General features: G+C 34.5%; 1 protein-coding gene across 1 annotated transcript in view; it reads left to right on the forward strand.

Moving 5' to 3' along the window:
• LOC145296751 (growth arrest and DNA damage-inducible protein GADD45 beta-like) overlaps positions 1–11,514 on the forward strand; it is an 11,854-nt gene extending 340 nt beyond the window's left edge. The window contains exons 1-5 of the mRNA XM_080142788.1: positions 1–250; positions 5,283–5,381; positions 7,748–7,964; positions 9,945–10,091; positions 10,935–11,514. The exon at positions 1–250 is cut by the window's left edge and continues 340 nt beyond it. Coding sequence (XP_079998914.1) covers positions 204–250; positions 5,283–5,381; positions 7,748–7,964; positions 9,945–10,058 — 477 coding nt within the window. The 5' untranslated portion in view covers positions 1–203 and the 3' untranslated portion in view covers positions 10,059–10,091; positions 10,935–11,514. The remainder of the gene's footprint in view (positions 251–5,282; positions 5,382–7,747; positions 7,965–9,944; positions 10,092–10,934) is intronic.
• The last annotated feature ends 4,967 nt before the right edge of the window (positions 11,515–16,481 follow it).

Consider the following 16,481-nt stretch of genomic DNA (forward strand, 5'->3'; position numbering starts at 1 on the left):
CACGCAGTTTATCTGCTGCCTTTAAAACTTTAAACAAGTGATTCTTTCTTTTACTATTATTTTTTTAATTTTGCTGGTCATTTGAACTGCGCTTTTATTTTTCAAATATTGGATTTTTTTTATATCAGTTCTAGCTCTGTAAACAAAAGCTAAAAATCCTGGATCTATACCCTCCAGAATCGGACTTTTCCTCTAGCAATAATATGATTCTTCCAGACGACGCCGAAAAACAGATGCAACCTGAATCAATGTAAGTATTGCCTTTTTAATATTTTTTATTCTATACAAAATTAAGACTCCGAATTAGCTTTTCTCTCTCTCTCTCTCTCTCTCTCTCTCTCTCTCTCTCTCTCTCTGAACGCGATTGAAAAGTAAATATCTAATCTCACAATAGAATTTTTTATTTTACTTTTCATGCGTAAAAAAATCTCCAATTTTAAGTCTATATTGTGACTGAAAGTCTTCCGTTTGAAACGACTAAAACAAAGAAGCTTTACGCTTCGGCATTTATTAAAACTTTTTTTTTTTTTTTTTTTTTTTTTTTTTTTTTAACTTAACTTTGCTAACGGAAAATAATTGGATCTTTTCAATTTTAGGCCCATTATAGAAAAATGCATCTTTTAAAGAGTAAATATTAGACTGCAATAAAACAAAACAAAAACAAACTGATTTGAAAACCTAAAAGGCAATTAGCTGGTGTCTTTTAGAAAAAAAAACATAAGCCCCTTCCTCCCTCTCGTACCGCGTAACGTTCTGTTTGAATCTTTCAGTTTCTTGGAAACTGGATTTTCCCCAGTTCTTCTTATTTGTTTGCTAGCTTTACTATATATATAATTATATATAACAATTCAGCTACTATAAAATTAAGTTAGCACCATTTGAAATGAGATTTTAAATATTTAAAACTGCACCAATTTCTGTGACAAGCCATTTCATTCAGTCCCAGGACTCCTGGGACGACCCAGGCGGCGGCCCAGTGTCCACACCCTCCCAAGCTTTATCTTTTGAAGGGTTTTGTTTCAAGCTAATCGATTGAGGCGCCACTAACGTGGAACGTCGATGAGGCTGCCAGAGTGTTATTTTTTTATTTTAGTGTGTAGGCCAGGGTGGTGACTGGTGCGCTGAATTTTCAAACCCCCACCTAACTTTGTCTTGCATCATAGAGTATAATGCAAGAGTCACTTCGATCAAATAGTCTTGCGCTACATAATTTCTAAACTTATGTCTGGTGTATCCTCCTAAAGTCTGACTATAATGTGGAAATCCTTACAAATCTCTCTCTCTCTCTCTCTCTCTCTGAATGGATGCGAAATTTGATTTGGGTATCGTCGGCATCTCCCAATGGGGAGCAACCGGCGATTACACTGATTCTATGTGAAGATGCAGATAACCCCTAACACGACGATCCTCGTGAGACTACACATAATACTCCAGATATAAATATGGGTGATCTGCGTAGTGCATGCGTGTTTTCTAGTTGGCTTGACTGGAAATACTACCTTGTCTACTACTCCGAACTTTTCTCCACGTTAAAAAACGACCCTGGTGTCTCTGTCCCGTGGGGAGGCATAGTAAATAGGTACTACTCCGAAAAAATCTTTTAGTGTAAATAAACTTTTTTTTTTTTTTAAATCCTCAAATTAAGTCTCTTTAAATTTCTATTCGCTTAAGTTTAACATACTGACGCGATTTGGATGGTACACACTGATTGAAATGAAAATATTTACGTTAACTAATTATTCTGTTATCCCCAAATACTTATTAATCCCCATTTAACCTGTTTACATAAGTCATTTTTTTTTTTTTAAACGTCTCTACGTGTTTTACTAAATTTAATTTTGGAACTTGATTATGTGATATAATTGGTTTATATCGCATTGTTGCACATTTTTATGCAGTTGTTAATTTACCTTTTTTGAAAGACTGCATTTTTTTAATTTATTTATTTTTTTTTTTTTTACGCTAATGGATTTAGCTAAGTCGTGCAAAGTGCGATTAGCGTCGATTGCACAATCTGATGAAACTGGGTCATTTTTATCTTGTCTGCGCCGTGCTTAACGCACTGAAACAAATATCCGAATATTTTTGGAAACTACCTTGATTTTTTTTTTTTTTTTTTTTTTTTTTTTTTTTTTTTTTTTGTGATATAACTTTAGCTGTTTTATATCCTGCACTGCTAAATAAATTTTAATTGGAGGGTGGTACCGATTAGACTGAGTGCGCCAACCCTAGTGTAATACCCACTCCCCACCCCACGAATTTTGCAGAATACGGACGGTACTGAAATAACGTTACTTTAAAACTCCTTCCCTATGAAAGGGGAGGGCGTTTTGTAACTTCTGTACTTTCACCTTAACGATTTAATCAAATCTACCGTAAAAGTTATATTTAACTTGAATCTTATCCAAAACAAATATCATGGTCCGTATTCTACACAAGCACTACATTTTTATGTAATCTAGAAATTCAATTTTTTTAAACAATTTTTACTGTTTGCTTTTTTAAGGACAAGTTTAAATTTAGTTTTTAAACTTCCCTCTCCTACCCACGAAACAATAGGACCCAGCATGTTAAGCCATTCAGATCAGCTGTTTTCATTTCTTTGTCCATGTTATTGTTTGGGATTTGTTTCTCGGAACAAAGGACTCTCGGTGTTATACTTTACCCCACCCTCTTATGATAGCTATCTACATCGTAAAACTCTGCTTCCTCTACGAAGGAAAACTTTTTTATCTTGCTCCCCTAAAAGGAACGTTTTGGGTGCGATAAAAATTACTCCACCGAGAGGGTTTTTACTGCACTTAAATTTTTTATTTTATTTTTTTTTTACATTAATCGAATTAAATTAGGCACAAGGCCATTCAAAAGTGTAGGAAGGAGTCTATGGCGATTCTTACCACTGTACTTTATAATTGTCTAAGCTATTTCTAACTAGCCTTCAATCACCATAATACCACAATCACTTCAGATCGTCCTACTTAAGATTCTCAAATCGATTTTTTTTTTTATCAAATATGTACATAAATCGTTAACATGATTTCATTGGATGTTATCCTAAACCGAGGAGTCCTTAAACTTATTCATTCATTGCGACTTCGATCGTATGTGGCAAAAAGCAGGGCGATCCATCCACGTGATAGAGGGCAATCGCTTTCACCTCTTGTTTCGCTCTCCTCCGCGTGATATTAAACGTTGCCTGGCCTACATGCGTAAATTTTAAACAAAGCACCTGATTATTCGACGATTCCTAGAAATCGAAAAAAAACAAAACAAATGGCGTTCTTTTCAACTTAAAATATTGCCATTCTTTGTCTTTATTTAAATTCGACCTTTCTTTGCACTCCTACATATTAATCCTATATTTTTCTTTGCACATATTAATCCTATATTTTTAACTAAAAGAAATTAACTAAACTGAAATTTAAATTTTAGGTAGTATTACTTTAGCATTTAAAACTTAGATATTTTTAAGCAGCCACTTCTCTCGTCCCGTCGCTTTTATTTATTTTATTTTTATTTTTTTTTTTTGGCAAACCTGGAGTTTTCTTGTTTGAAAAAAATCTATAATCCAATTATAAACCTACATTTGTTCTTACATTTAATATTTTAAAATCGAAGCTTCATTCCCTGATCTCCGCCAACGCCTTGAAAAGAAGAAAGCATCCTTTAAGGTCTCCACATAAATGGGAGAACCTAGGGATACGCCACGAAATATTGTAACTCCATCAAATTCTTTATTCGAGCAATATTCTTGCAAATAAAACACGGGAGATGGCATATTTCGAGTTGAACTTTTCAGCTTTCAGATGGTTACCATTTAAAACATTATTTTTAACAAATTGGTTCTAGGTTTATATCTAGTTCATAACTTGGTCTACGCAATACTGTACGGTGCTTGATCAAATTATTACTTGAACCAAATTGATAAAAATAACTGACTTTAAAATAAGCTTTTAATGGTTGCTACTGAAAGCTGAAAAGTTCAAGAGAACCAAATTTTCCCTTTTCTAACGCGCTTCAAAGCGAATTCAACAATCTATTTGAATTGAACAGTTTATAACCTGGTAGATATGGTTTAAAGACTCGAAAATGGTTTTAATATCAAATATTGCATTCAACAGTGCAAAAAAAAAAAAAAATCAGCTAGTTTGATTAACCTTGCTATATAAATATTGTTTTGTAAAGCAGGCATTAACTGAATTCGTCCGGTCGACCTTTGAAAAGTTTGTAAAAACGTGCCGCTTACGTAATATTTCTTTCCCATTACGGAGCCAACGATGTACGTTGCTGCATTTTCTGCCTTAAAAGCTCCCACACCCCTTTTTTCATTTTTTTAATTTAAAAGAAAAACCTGAGTACAAGTTTAATACAGTATCTTCCAACATTTTAGATTTGATCCGAACTGCTGAAATCTATTCTCCGTTTATTTGCCCCCTCCCCTCACCATGGTAGACACTTTTTCTTTTTTTTTTTTTTTTTTTTTTTTTTTTTTTTTTTTTTTTTTTTTTAAAGCTAAATTTTTACTTATTTTCCACCAATCACCTAAAATGTCTTAAAGTTTTCGGGTATGCTAAAAACGAATAACGCATTTATTTAAATTGTCCGGAAAAGTTTTCCTGATATAAGGAATTACATTGCTTTATAATTGGTGGCCATAGTTGTGCACGCATATTGTTGGCGCTTGCTTGCGCGTACAATAATGGCCACCAGTGATAACAAATTATCGTTCTTAATGTAGGAAAATTCATGTACCCATAAAGGGGTGCTGTATTCGGATAAAAATAGCCAATCTAGATTGTTTTCTTCACGACCGAGGACGGTGGTATCAATACACTTTGATCGTGGTCACAATGCATTTTATGTTCACACGGGAACAAAACTTATCGACCGATGCAATTTTTGTCTCCTTCACCCCCCCCTCGTCTTACTTCAATTGCCATTCAACTAAAATTGCTTTGTGATGGGCGAACAAATCTGATCTCAAAACTTCCTAGGCATTACCTTCTTTCGAAAGGTGAAGTGAGTTTAATGACAGAATTCGTGAATGCGGTTGCGGACGAAATGATGCTCTGTTCTCATCGTGCAGCTGCAGCTGGGTATAAAAAGTGAACTTTACCCTCGTATGAAGATTGTTTTTGTTTGTTTTTTTTATTTTTATTTTATTTGTTTTTTTTTTTTGTTTTTTTTTTTGTTTTTTTTGTTAAAGCTACGTAGTTGCCTTATTGGACTCTTCCCCCCCCCCCTTTCCGTATGCTAATTAAAAATGAATTTCAATTTTTCAGGGATAATCTTGGTGAAGTGGTTCGCGACCTGATCATCGTCGCTCGAAACGATGACCGACTGACGTGTGGAGTGGCCAGTTCGGTTAAACTCCTTGAAATGTAAGTTTTTTTTTAAAGTTTTTTTTATTTAATTACATAACCATTGCCTACAAACACCGTGATTTGTCGAAAAATAGAAAGAAAAACTACGCGAGATGAACGTTACTACGCATTGTCTGCTAAAACGAATCGAATGTGGGTCATTGCCTCGTTTTTGAGCTGGGACTTTCCATTCAGAAACCGCGTCATCTGATTAGTGGAATATTTCCCAGCTGTTCTTATTACACATTAATAAATTGCAGTGATTTCGATTCTAGTAAGATCGGTACCAAGTCACGTTATTTCTCAAGTGTGCACGTTGTAATAGCGTGTTGTAACCTTGGATAAGCACCAAGATGCTAATACTGCTAATATTAACATCTTAATTTCGCATTTTTAATCGTTTCACTTTCATTCTTCATAATTACCTAATGCGTGTAAGCGTTTACGGTGATTCGTTTTTACTTTGGTTCTCGCTTATAGATCCATTTTGATTAGATGTTAAACTCAAACAGGAACATTCTACAGATGTTTGCAGTATGAAAACTAATTGATTATATTAATGATTATAATTATTCAAGACTATACACGAGCCTTCAATTTAGGGCAACCCTTTCCATTGCTCCCAAGTACTGTGGGTATCCTTTTTTATTATTTTTTTTTTTTATGACTATGCATAGGTATTTGGAAATACCCACTTTTTTTTTATTTTGCGAGAAGCAAAGTGTAGTTCCTGTTCTGTTCTATCAGTAATGGAGAAATCCATCTTGAAGCAAATTTTATTTTTATCCCAATCCAAACAGCCGGATTTTGGTAGTTGGTTTTCCTCTAATTAAAATCCGACCTTGTGTCTGTTCTCTTGGATCAAAGTAAATAAGAACTAATTAAACTAACATCATGAATGTAAATGTGGACAACTGTAATCACATTAACTATTACGAAAATTAATTGATGTGACATAAAACAAGTCTAAATCCGACTTTTAAATGCATCTGGTACTATTCCATTATAACTTCACGTTCTAATATCGTTATAATGTTGTGTACATTGCATCATAAAACATATTCAATTCAAAAGAATTGTAACTTGTTAATCCTATCATTGCCTATAGAATATCTCCTGTCGAATTTCCAGAGCAAATTACATTAAAAAAGTGTGCTTATCTTGATGGTCACTGTCCTGGTTCGCTTACCATTGACTAAACAAGAGTGCCGGAAGTTCTGATGGTCATAATAACCACAATTACTGTTTTATGGTATATCGGCACTCTGAGTGCACTTCCCCTTTTGGCTAGGAAGAAAGTGTAATACCTGTCATGCTGCTAGTCTCTTTCCTCTATCAGACTTAGGTGTTTATTTTTGTTCCAATCCAGTACCACTTTTTAGGGGTGTTTCCATCACATTAAAAAAACGGCCTTGTCTGTTTTCAATGGGGAGGTAAATAACGTCCCTTTTCAGAGCAGGGGAATTAATTAATCAACACAACTCATTAAAAATAATGAATGAATTTGTACCTTTCAAAAACTGAAACTGATCACCAGCCAGTGTCTGGTTGCCACAGATCAGTGAAGTAGACAACGCTGCTCATTGTAGTTGCAAATTGGTAGCTGGTTCTGTTTTCAAAATTACAAGGATTAGCAATTTACATACAGGATGTGGTATTTTCAAATCGCTTGTCTAGTAATGAATGGGTTCAATGTTGATAAATTTCTGGTCTTGCTGGAAATGATGATAGCATGATCTTTAATCTGCACAAGTGAGCGTTACTGATTTGATCAATTAGTATTTCATTATTGGATTCACTCTAGCCAACAATCAGCCTAAATAAAGATGATGATGATTATCTATTATATAAAGGGTAGTTATGTCTTTGTATATCCAGCTAAAACTTAAAAAATACACAACCCTTACAAAGTTGGTACTTTAGTCAGAACCCTGGAAAATATTTTCTTGGGGGTTAAAATGCCCGTTTGTATCATTAAATACTGTCAAGAAGTAAACACTATTTTCAATGTTATAAATAAATACAGCCCATGAAAAGACTATGCATGTTTTTAAATTGAAAGATGCTAACTCCGGATTTAACTATTTTCTGAAAAAAATAGGGGAAACTTGGTTTTAGTACTCTGAAGGCATCCTAAATTTTATTTGGTGCTTTCGGGAGTGCTCTGAAGGTCTAAATTTTTTTTTTTTTTTTTTTTTTTTTTTTTTTTCACTCTTTATCTAAAAAGGAATTTCTCTTCTAAGGGATGAAATTAGAAACCTAACACTATTTAACATCTTTAATTATGACCCTGGGCCATGCCAGGTATCCCTGCTAATTTAAATGTTTAGTGTATATGTAACGCCTTATGATCAAGCTAATTTTCTATTTGTTCTTCTCTACAGGAATTCTGATGTGGTCATGATGTGCATTCTACCTGTCGACCCCAATCAACCTGTCACGGTTGGTATTCAACAGACCCTAATTGAGGCGTTTTGTTGGGAGAGCGACATCTGTCTAATGAAAGTCGACAGTACAGAAAAACTGGCCAATCTTATCAGAGCAGATGATTCGAATGGAAATGAACAAGATTACAAGGATTATTGCTGTGTACTCGTGCAGGTAAGATATAACCTTTTCGTCTTTGTAATTGTGTTAATCATACAGGTAGTTAAAACTTTCATATCTGCTTTATCACGCAAATGTTTGGAGCATCATTATTTTATATTTCGATCTTAATATTGCATGTTAGATACTCTATATCCCCCCCCCATATTGCCCCTGCCCTGTGCGGCCCGGGCGACAAGATCAAAGTGTAGTATCTGTTCCGACAGATACTGCAAGCAAAGACCATATGTGGGGGTAATCCCCACATATCAGACCTTGGTCAATGTAGGGGCAACCCTTCATACCAACAGTTATTATCCAGCTCCCATTTCCCATCTCTCGGGAGCTGGTTCTCTCCCTTTTCCCTCCCCCCTCCCTCTCTCTCCACATTAAAAAACGGCCTTGTGGCTAATTTGCTCAGTGGGGAAGCAAATACATACTCTATATCCCCCCCCCCACGTAAACAAGTGTTCATTCCCTCTACATCTCTTATCTGTTCTAACTGGCTACTTCAAATAATTCCTTCATTTTTTTTTACTTGAATGAAAGATTTATAGATTTACATTCAACTAGCATAAGACAGCTTTGTCTCACTGGCTTGTGATGAAAGTTTTGACTCATTTTTGCACTAAAGTCCTCATTTTTATGTGCACAAAATCCCTACAGTTGTACCCATCAGGTGACTTTTGTTAGTTTATAAAACTTGCAAACTGAATTCTAGATTTAAATACGTGAGTACAAAGTACAAGGACTGATGCTTCAAGTATAAGAACCTAAATATGTCTGAAACTTCTATATAATACGGCATTTTCATGTTTGACGGCATATTATAACTAGGCCTATGACAATAGAATATTTTCATTCTGACTCAAGTATATATCAGTTAATCTGTTTTTAGATAGTGATGTGGTTCTCAATTAACTGTCAGATATATACTTGATAGTTAAAACAAGGATAAGAATATTCTCTTGTCATAGCCCTAGTTATAACCTGTTGCATACATTTAAAAAAAAAAGTCTGATCAATTTGAAACTGATATTACCGTGAAAATCGGATATTACTCATTTAAAATTAATTATTCCATCATATTGTACTAAAACAGTACAATTTTACTTGCATTTCATAAGTGGCATTCCCTGTACCTCTATAAGGCCACTATTCGCCCATGTATGGAGTATTGTTATATTTGGGCTGGTGCATCTGCTACTAGTCTCACTCCTAAACGAGGTTTAAAAGAGTTGCCAATCTAATAGGTCTTGAACTGTCATCTAAGCTTCAGCCTGTCCCATTGAAATGTAGCATCCCTCTGCCTGTTCTACAAGTATTTTAATGGTGAATACTTTGACGAACTGCAAGCACTTGTACGCCCTCAATGTAAATACCCTGACAAGCAGCAAAATCACACTCCTTCAGTTTAGATCCCTAGATGTAAGAGAGCCTTCTACTCCAGTAGTTTCTTCCCCAGATCGCTGGACTCTGGTATTTCTTCAGAGTTCCTGCTTCCCCAACTGTACTGACATGCAGAAGTTCAAGTGTAACATGAACCAACATCTTGCTGCCCAACTCCCCACATAGTACCCCTGTAGCTTATGTCCCTGATAGTAGCCCCCTACATCAAAGTGGCAATGTGCCTTGTTTGGGGTGAAAATGAAGTAAAGAAAAAAAAAAAAAAAAAAAAAAAATTGGTTGACAATTGTTTTCATAGGAAAACAATATGTCTTTGAACACTTAAACTACAATTTTAAAGATAGAAAATATTTCTCACTTAAATATTTAGCTGACAATGACATTTGCTTATTTCAAAATGAATAAAAATTATAGATTGTAGAAAGCCAAATAGAATTTTCATGTTCTGAGTTTATTTTGTCTAAATAGCCATAATGAATCAAATAGTGCAAAATAGTCTCAAATTTGTCTTGGATTTTGTTTGTATTTTTATATTGAACTGCTTTAGTTACCTTTTTTACAATGAAATCTTCCATCTTTCCCTTCTAGTGTCCAAGCTCTGAATCTACCACGAGCAGACCAGACAGAATCTTTGCGACATATTATAACAATCTCTACATGAATGGCACCTCAAATCGATCCATCCTTGTACTTCCTGGTTGATTACTCTTTTTTTCCATCTCTTCTATACTACCTGTAAGTATTAATTCACTTTTTTTTTTTTATTTACCTATTTGTTCAGTTACAAAATTTAATACGTTTAAATGTCCTAGATATAATATGGCTCTGTTCCTCTGATTTTTTTCGATATACATTACAATTAAGCTAAAATTAATATTTTAACCCTAAGTAGAATAGTTTTGATTTCTTAAACATGGGTGCCTTGGCAACCTTTAAACTGACTCGTGAATTCGACTGAATCCTTTACCAAAGATATATTCATAACATTAAAATGCGCTAGATGTTTCTATTTACTTTCCTTTCCATTTAATGACCAAAAGGTCATATATTAAATTCTTTTTTATATATAAGAAATATGCAGCTCTAAAATCAGGGTCACTTTGGCTTGGAACAAAAATACATTTCCTCCATCTTGAACTTCTTCAGACTGAGGACAGAAAATATGGTGTAGTACTAAAACAGATACTACACTTTGTTCCTAGTCAAAATGCTAATTAACTGATAAAATATTAGCTGTAAACATTAAATATTTACAACTTTATAAAACAATTTTGCAGTAAAAATAATGGAATATTATGTTAATGTTTTCATAAGATGTTTGAGGTTGGAACATGTTTGCTAGTTCTAATGGCATTCATAATAAACATTACTTTATTCTTTCAATAAAAATAATTGTGGCTTAAGATGGGAGTCATAAAATTTCAAATGCCAGATTTCCATAAATCTGGCATTTGAGTTTCTGAACTCCCAATTTTTAAAGCTTTGTAACCAATATAAGTAATTGGATACTAAAATATTTTAGTTCTTGATTATAATTGTAAAACTAAAATTTCCTTTTTTTTTTTTTTCTTCTTGCAGGCAAAAGGTACTCCCCAAAATTAAACACTTCGAGAGGGCAGGTTGTCGCTTGCAGCTTTGCAGCACTCAAACACATTGCTCCAGTCGAGTAGTCGATCATCGCTTACTCCTTCGAGACGTACTGGAAAAGAGTGACTCATTTTTTCTTCTCTCCAACTTTTGAAGAAACGAAAAAAAGAAAGCAAAGCCAAGACTGATATTTCTTTTCCCAAAATCATCATGAAAAAAAATGTTTGGGATCCAACCATGAACCTCTATGATTTAGGTGACCCCTTGAAAGGTTTCTGGTAGAAATGTATCTACTTGAACTGTATAAACTTTTCTTCATGGAAGCACAAAGGCCCCAGGAACAAGCTTGTTAAAGGACAAAGCTTTCCTCATTGTGATCATGTACATCTTTACAAAAAAAAAATTCCGGGGGAAACTCTTTGTAAGTGACTGCAGTTGACTGTGCATCAGATTGTGATATCTTGGACATGTGAATGTATGCATGTGTTTCCTCTCATGGGATTTCACGCACTCCATCAACATCGGTGATTTAAAAAAAAAAAAATAAATAAATAAAATAAAATAAATAAAACAAAAAAAAATGACAATGAAAATGGATATGAATAACTTTTTTTTTCTTTCCATACAAACATACTGAAACTAGGACTTTACATTTTGGAATATTTTTTTAAAGCTTGGAAGAACTTTTAACACTTGTTCACCCTCCCCCCCAATGAAAAGAAAGAAAAATCTGTATTAAGTCCGAACTGTGACGAAAAGAAAATATACACCTTATCAACTAAATTGATAAAGTTTTTTTTTAAAGAAAATTTTAGGTTTTTTCCCAATCCCTGATTTCTCCTATTGAGAATGCCTTTTTAAGATCTCAATTTGGAGATCTTTGTTTATTCAAAGTTTTTAGATTCTATCAGGATAGTACTTCAGCCTTTTTATTTTTTTCTTTAAAGAAAAAACTAGATCAATTTACAGGATTTTGATGTCTAATATTGTACCATTAGACATAATTCATGCAGAACTTTTATTTGGGCGTTTTTTTTTTGTTTTTTTTTTCCATTCTGAAGTTTAAGAAACAACTTCAGTGTATTCTAATAACACAAATTTATGAATAACTTTTCTTTTTTTTTCAAAGTTTAATAAAATCCTTTTCTAAAAAAAAAAAAAAATGGTCTGTTTTATATTTGAGTTATTTTTGTCCCTGAAGAGCATGTGGGTTTTTAAATTTATTTTTTTTATTTTTTTTTTTTTATTTTTTTTTTTCCTAGCTTGTTATATTATTTGGATATTTTGGACTACTGTTCGTGTCTTCAGTGTCATTTTCATGTTTCAGTTGATGTAGCTGCCGACCTTCAAATACAGCTTGTCAAACTCGGAATTAGGATCTCTATCCAGTCATAGCTGAAACAAGAGCATGCTACCCTGGAAGTAAAAGGGTTTCATTCAAAATTCCAGATTCCCGAGTTTGACCCTGTAAACCTAGAGAAAGTCAGGCTTCATTGACCGAAACATGGAAATAGCACTCAAGATGAGAACAGGAGTGAAAATAAATCCTAATCGCCAAACTTTCACAAGAAACACTCGTTTAGCTGTACACACTATCAATAATTCCCCCCACTCTTTATCTGTACCTAAACGTAGATTCCATGAACAAAGCTTCTTTCTTAGAACTGCACGCCTGTGGAATTGTCTTCCGTTTTCCTGCTTTCCGGCTGACTACAATATGGTTGTGTTCAAGTCTAACGTAAATAAGTTCTTGATGAGCCGTTCTATATAAGTTATCAAATTTACCAAATTTTCATTACTAATGATTAATATATTGTCCACTGTCTACTGTACACTCTTTAACCCTTATCCTTGAGTGGCCTCTTGGCCTTGATAAGTGGTGATGCCTATGTCAAAAAAAAAAAAATTCAGAAAGTTGCTAGAAAACTGAGGAAACAAATCCAAACCCCCTCTTGAAGTATATACAACAGAAAGACTCTTCGTCCAAAATGCTTACAAAGAAAAATTATGCTTAAATAGAACTACAAAAAAAAAATTTGTATTTGCCAATTCTATTCCAATTGGATTTTCCTAAAATGCAGACCTCATTAACATTCTAATCTAGAAAACGCCATTTCCCCCCCCCCTTTGTCAAAAACATCGCTCATGGAATGCAAGGTCAAAATAAGCTGGAAGTTACAAAAGCCCACAGTATTAATGCTGGTGTCCCTCAAGGGTCCATCCTGGGCCCAACTCTTTTCCTGATCTACATCAATGATCTCCCAAAACACATACTTAAATGATTCATTGACATCTATGCTGATGACATGATCATCTATGGCAACACATCAAAGGCCATAAATGACAGTTATCTGATTCTCTCTCCTGATCTTGAGCGCATGGTACAATGGGGGAAGAGGTGGCTGGTTACTTTTAATGCATCTAAAACCAAGCTTCTATCTTTACATCATCAACGCTCTGATCCCCATCTGGCATCAATTGAAATGGATGGCTCTCGTCTTGGAGAGGCTCCATATTTTGGCAATCTTCTGGGATTGACCTTTACTCCTGATCTGAAATAGAACACATACATCAAATCTGTTGCCAAGGCCGCTGGAAAAATGATGACACTTTATCAGATCTCCCTTACTACGATACTATCCTACTGATTACTGTACACGCAATAACCCTTATCCCCGACTGGCCTCCAGGCCTTGATAAGTGATGACTTCGTTGTAACAAAAAAAAAAAACAAAAAAAAACTGAATTTTTCATTGAGTTGACTGCGACATGCACTTTTTATAAAGAGGTGGAGCCTAATCTGTATTATATGAACTTGAAAGATGTCTCTGCTGAAGGACAAACACTTTCTGCTTGTAGAAAGTCTTTGAAAAATTGCTTATTAGTTGCTGTGTGACAATTTAATGTTGCTGTAATAACGGCAACTTAAAGTTCACAACAGTTCAAAGCTATTGTATGAAATACCTATTTTGCTTGAATGCATGTGCGTGTTCAATGAATTGAGGTTTATCTTCGTAGACTTATAATTGTGGTAAACAAAGATATTGCGTAAGATATTTAATTGGGGTGAGAGGAACTAATGTTCTCAACTTCTTTACTAACTCGATATAAAGGAGAACTTTAATGGAATATTTAAATATCTATGTACTAGCAAACCCGCCCGGCATTGCCCAGTCATAAAATACACTTAAATATATTTTCATTTATGATGATTTCCTATTTATTATATCGTATTGGATCCAATATATAGTAATTTTTAAAAAATTTAAAACCTCATGCGCCACCATCAAGAATTGAAACCAAAACGTTTAGTTTACAATTTACTTTTTCCTTTGACGTTTATGCCTGAGCTATGAAGATGTTTGCAAAGCTAAAAATTAAAACATAAACTAATAGCTATTACGTTACACATGCATATTTATAATGCCTTCGTTAGACCTTCACTTGGCAAATTCCACTTTTTGAATTTTTACACTTTTGCACCGATTTTCCCCAGCTAAAACTTAAGTATAAAGTTTAGCATGGGTTCGAATACCCTATATATTAAGTTTCATGTCTGTAGCCAAAAACACTGACAGGAGTTTGGTAAGCAAAAATTTTTAAGCAAATATACGCATACATATAAAGAGATTTATTTACACATATTACGCTAGTATAAATCATGTAGAATATCTGCATGAATATATTTACACGTAATAGTTAACTAAAAGATCATCCCATAATAAAACCGAAAAAACTTCTGTTTCCCACCTAACTACAACTTGGATTTCTTCAAGTCCAATATAAACAAGTTCCTGATGAACCGCCTCCTTAAGACACTTTATCAGATCTCCATTACTAACGATTACTACGATATTGTCCCATTGATTACTGTACATGCAATAACCCTTATACCCGAGTTGCCTCTGGCCTTGGTAAGTGGTGACTTTCTTGTAAAAAAAAAAAAAAAAAATTCAAACGAGTGTTTAAAAGAATATGCAAATTAGCTAATTTGCATATTCTTTTACTCACTCATAGGTGAGTAATTGTCTCTCAGAGTATCTATACTCCTGTAATTTTTTTTTTTTTTTTTTTTGTGTATTGATATTCATATTGAAAATCCTTTTTTCTATTTATTTAAAAAGCAAATACAAAAAAAAAAATGATTTTTAATATGAATATTAATACACACAAAAAAGCAAATTTACAGGAGTATAGATACCCTGAGAGTTACTCACCTAAGGAATATTTATCCATATGCTTTATATTAGCATTTGCAGTGCTACCATATGATAAACGCTGTTAAATGTACTTTTGATACCACATGCTTTGTATTCCTAGGTATTTCACCTTTCCTAACAAATAAAAGCATTGCTTTATCTGTGTCCACCATAATAGGTTCATCAATTGGGACATTTTCTCACACTATTGAACGATTAAAGATGGTTCATCCCACATTGTGCGAATATACCTATACATTTAACTGATCTCTTAAATAATACAAGATACCCCCCTCCTTCTGCTGTAAGTACTTGAATAGATATATGCACAGGGTTCGAGTCTATATTCGAAGCACCCTCTCCTTAACTAGAGAGCAACGTTTGAATTTGGATGACCAGGCTTTTATGTGTTTTTGACCAGCCTTTCATCACTGCATTAGTTACATTTTCTCTACTGTTCTCCCTCAAGTTAGATCTGTATCCTAATCGATCATATCTCTGATAGTATATATGCAGCACTCTTCTTAGCTAGCAACGCTTAAATACATGTGTTTCGTGACTTTAATGTCTACCATTAAAATTGGCTTGGTTTCTCAGGCTGCACAGGTGCAGCTGGATGCTCTACTTATAGTTTCTGTATAGACCATTCCCTCTCACAGACAATCATGTTCCCAACCTAACTCTCAGATAGTGACAACCAGCAAGCTTCACATCTAGACCTCTGTAACTAATGCCCACAGTCCACTCGGAAACGCAGACCATCTTAAATCCCAACTTTACAGTGAGGAACCATTGCTCAAAATGACAAGGTACTAGAAGGGCTGACTTGGAAGCCATCAGAGAACATATTAGAGATATATCAATGGCATAAGGGTCTACTTCACCAGATTTCCAGCTACGGTATAACTGGAAATGTTTTCTCAATCATTAAATCATTTCTCTCCGATAGGTTCATAAGAGTAGTGGTAGATGGACAAAAATCGGAGGCCTGCAATATAAATGCTGGAGTTCCTCAGGGGTCAATCCTGGGCCCAACTCTCTTCCTGATCTACATCAATGACCTCCCTAAACACATACTTAAATCATTCGTTGACATCTATGCTGATGACACGACCATCTACGGCAACACATCAAAGGCTGTAAATAACAAAGTTCTCTCTGATTCTCTCTCCTCTGATCTCGAGCGCGTAGTTCAGTGGGGGAAGATGTGGCTGGTTACCTTTAATGCATCCAAAACCAAACTCCTATCCTTACATCATCAACGCTCTGATCCCCATCTGGCATCAATTGTGATGGATGGCTCTCGTCTGGGTGAGGCCCCGTGTTTTGACAAGCTTCT

Source organism: Euprymna scolopes, chromosome 17 (assembly GCF_053919585.1).
Source record: "Euprymna scolopes isolate OS-2025 chromosome 17, ASM5391958v1, whole genome shotgun sequence".
NCBI classification, from domain to species: Eukaryota; Metazoa; Mollusca; class Cephalopoda; order Sepiida; family Sepiolidae; genus Euprymna; species Euprymna scolopes.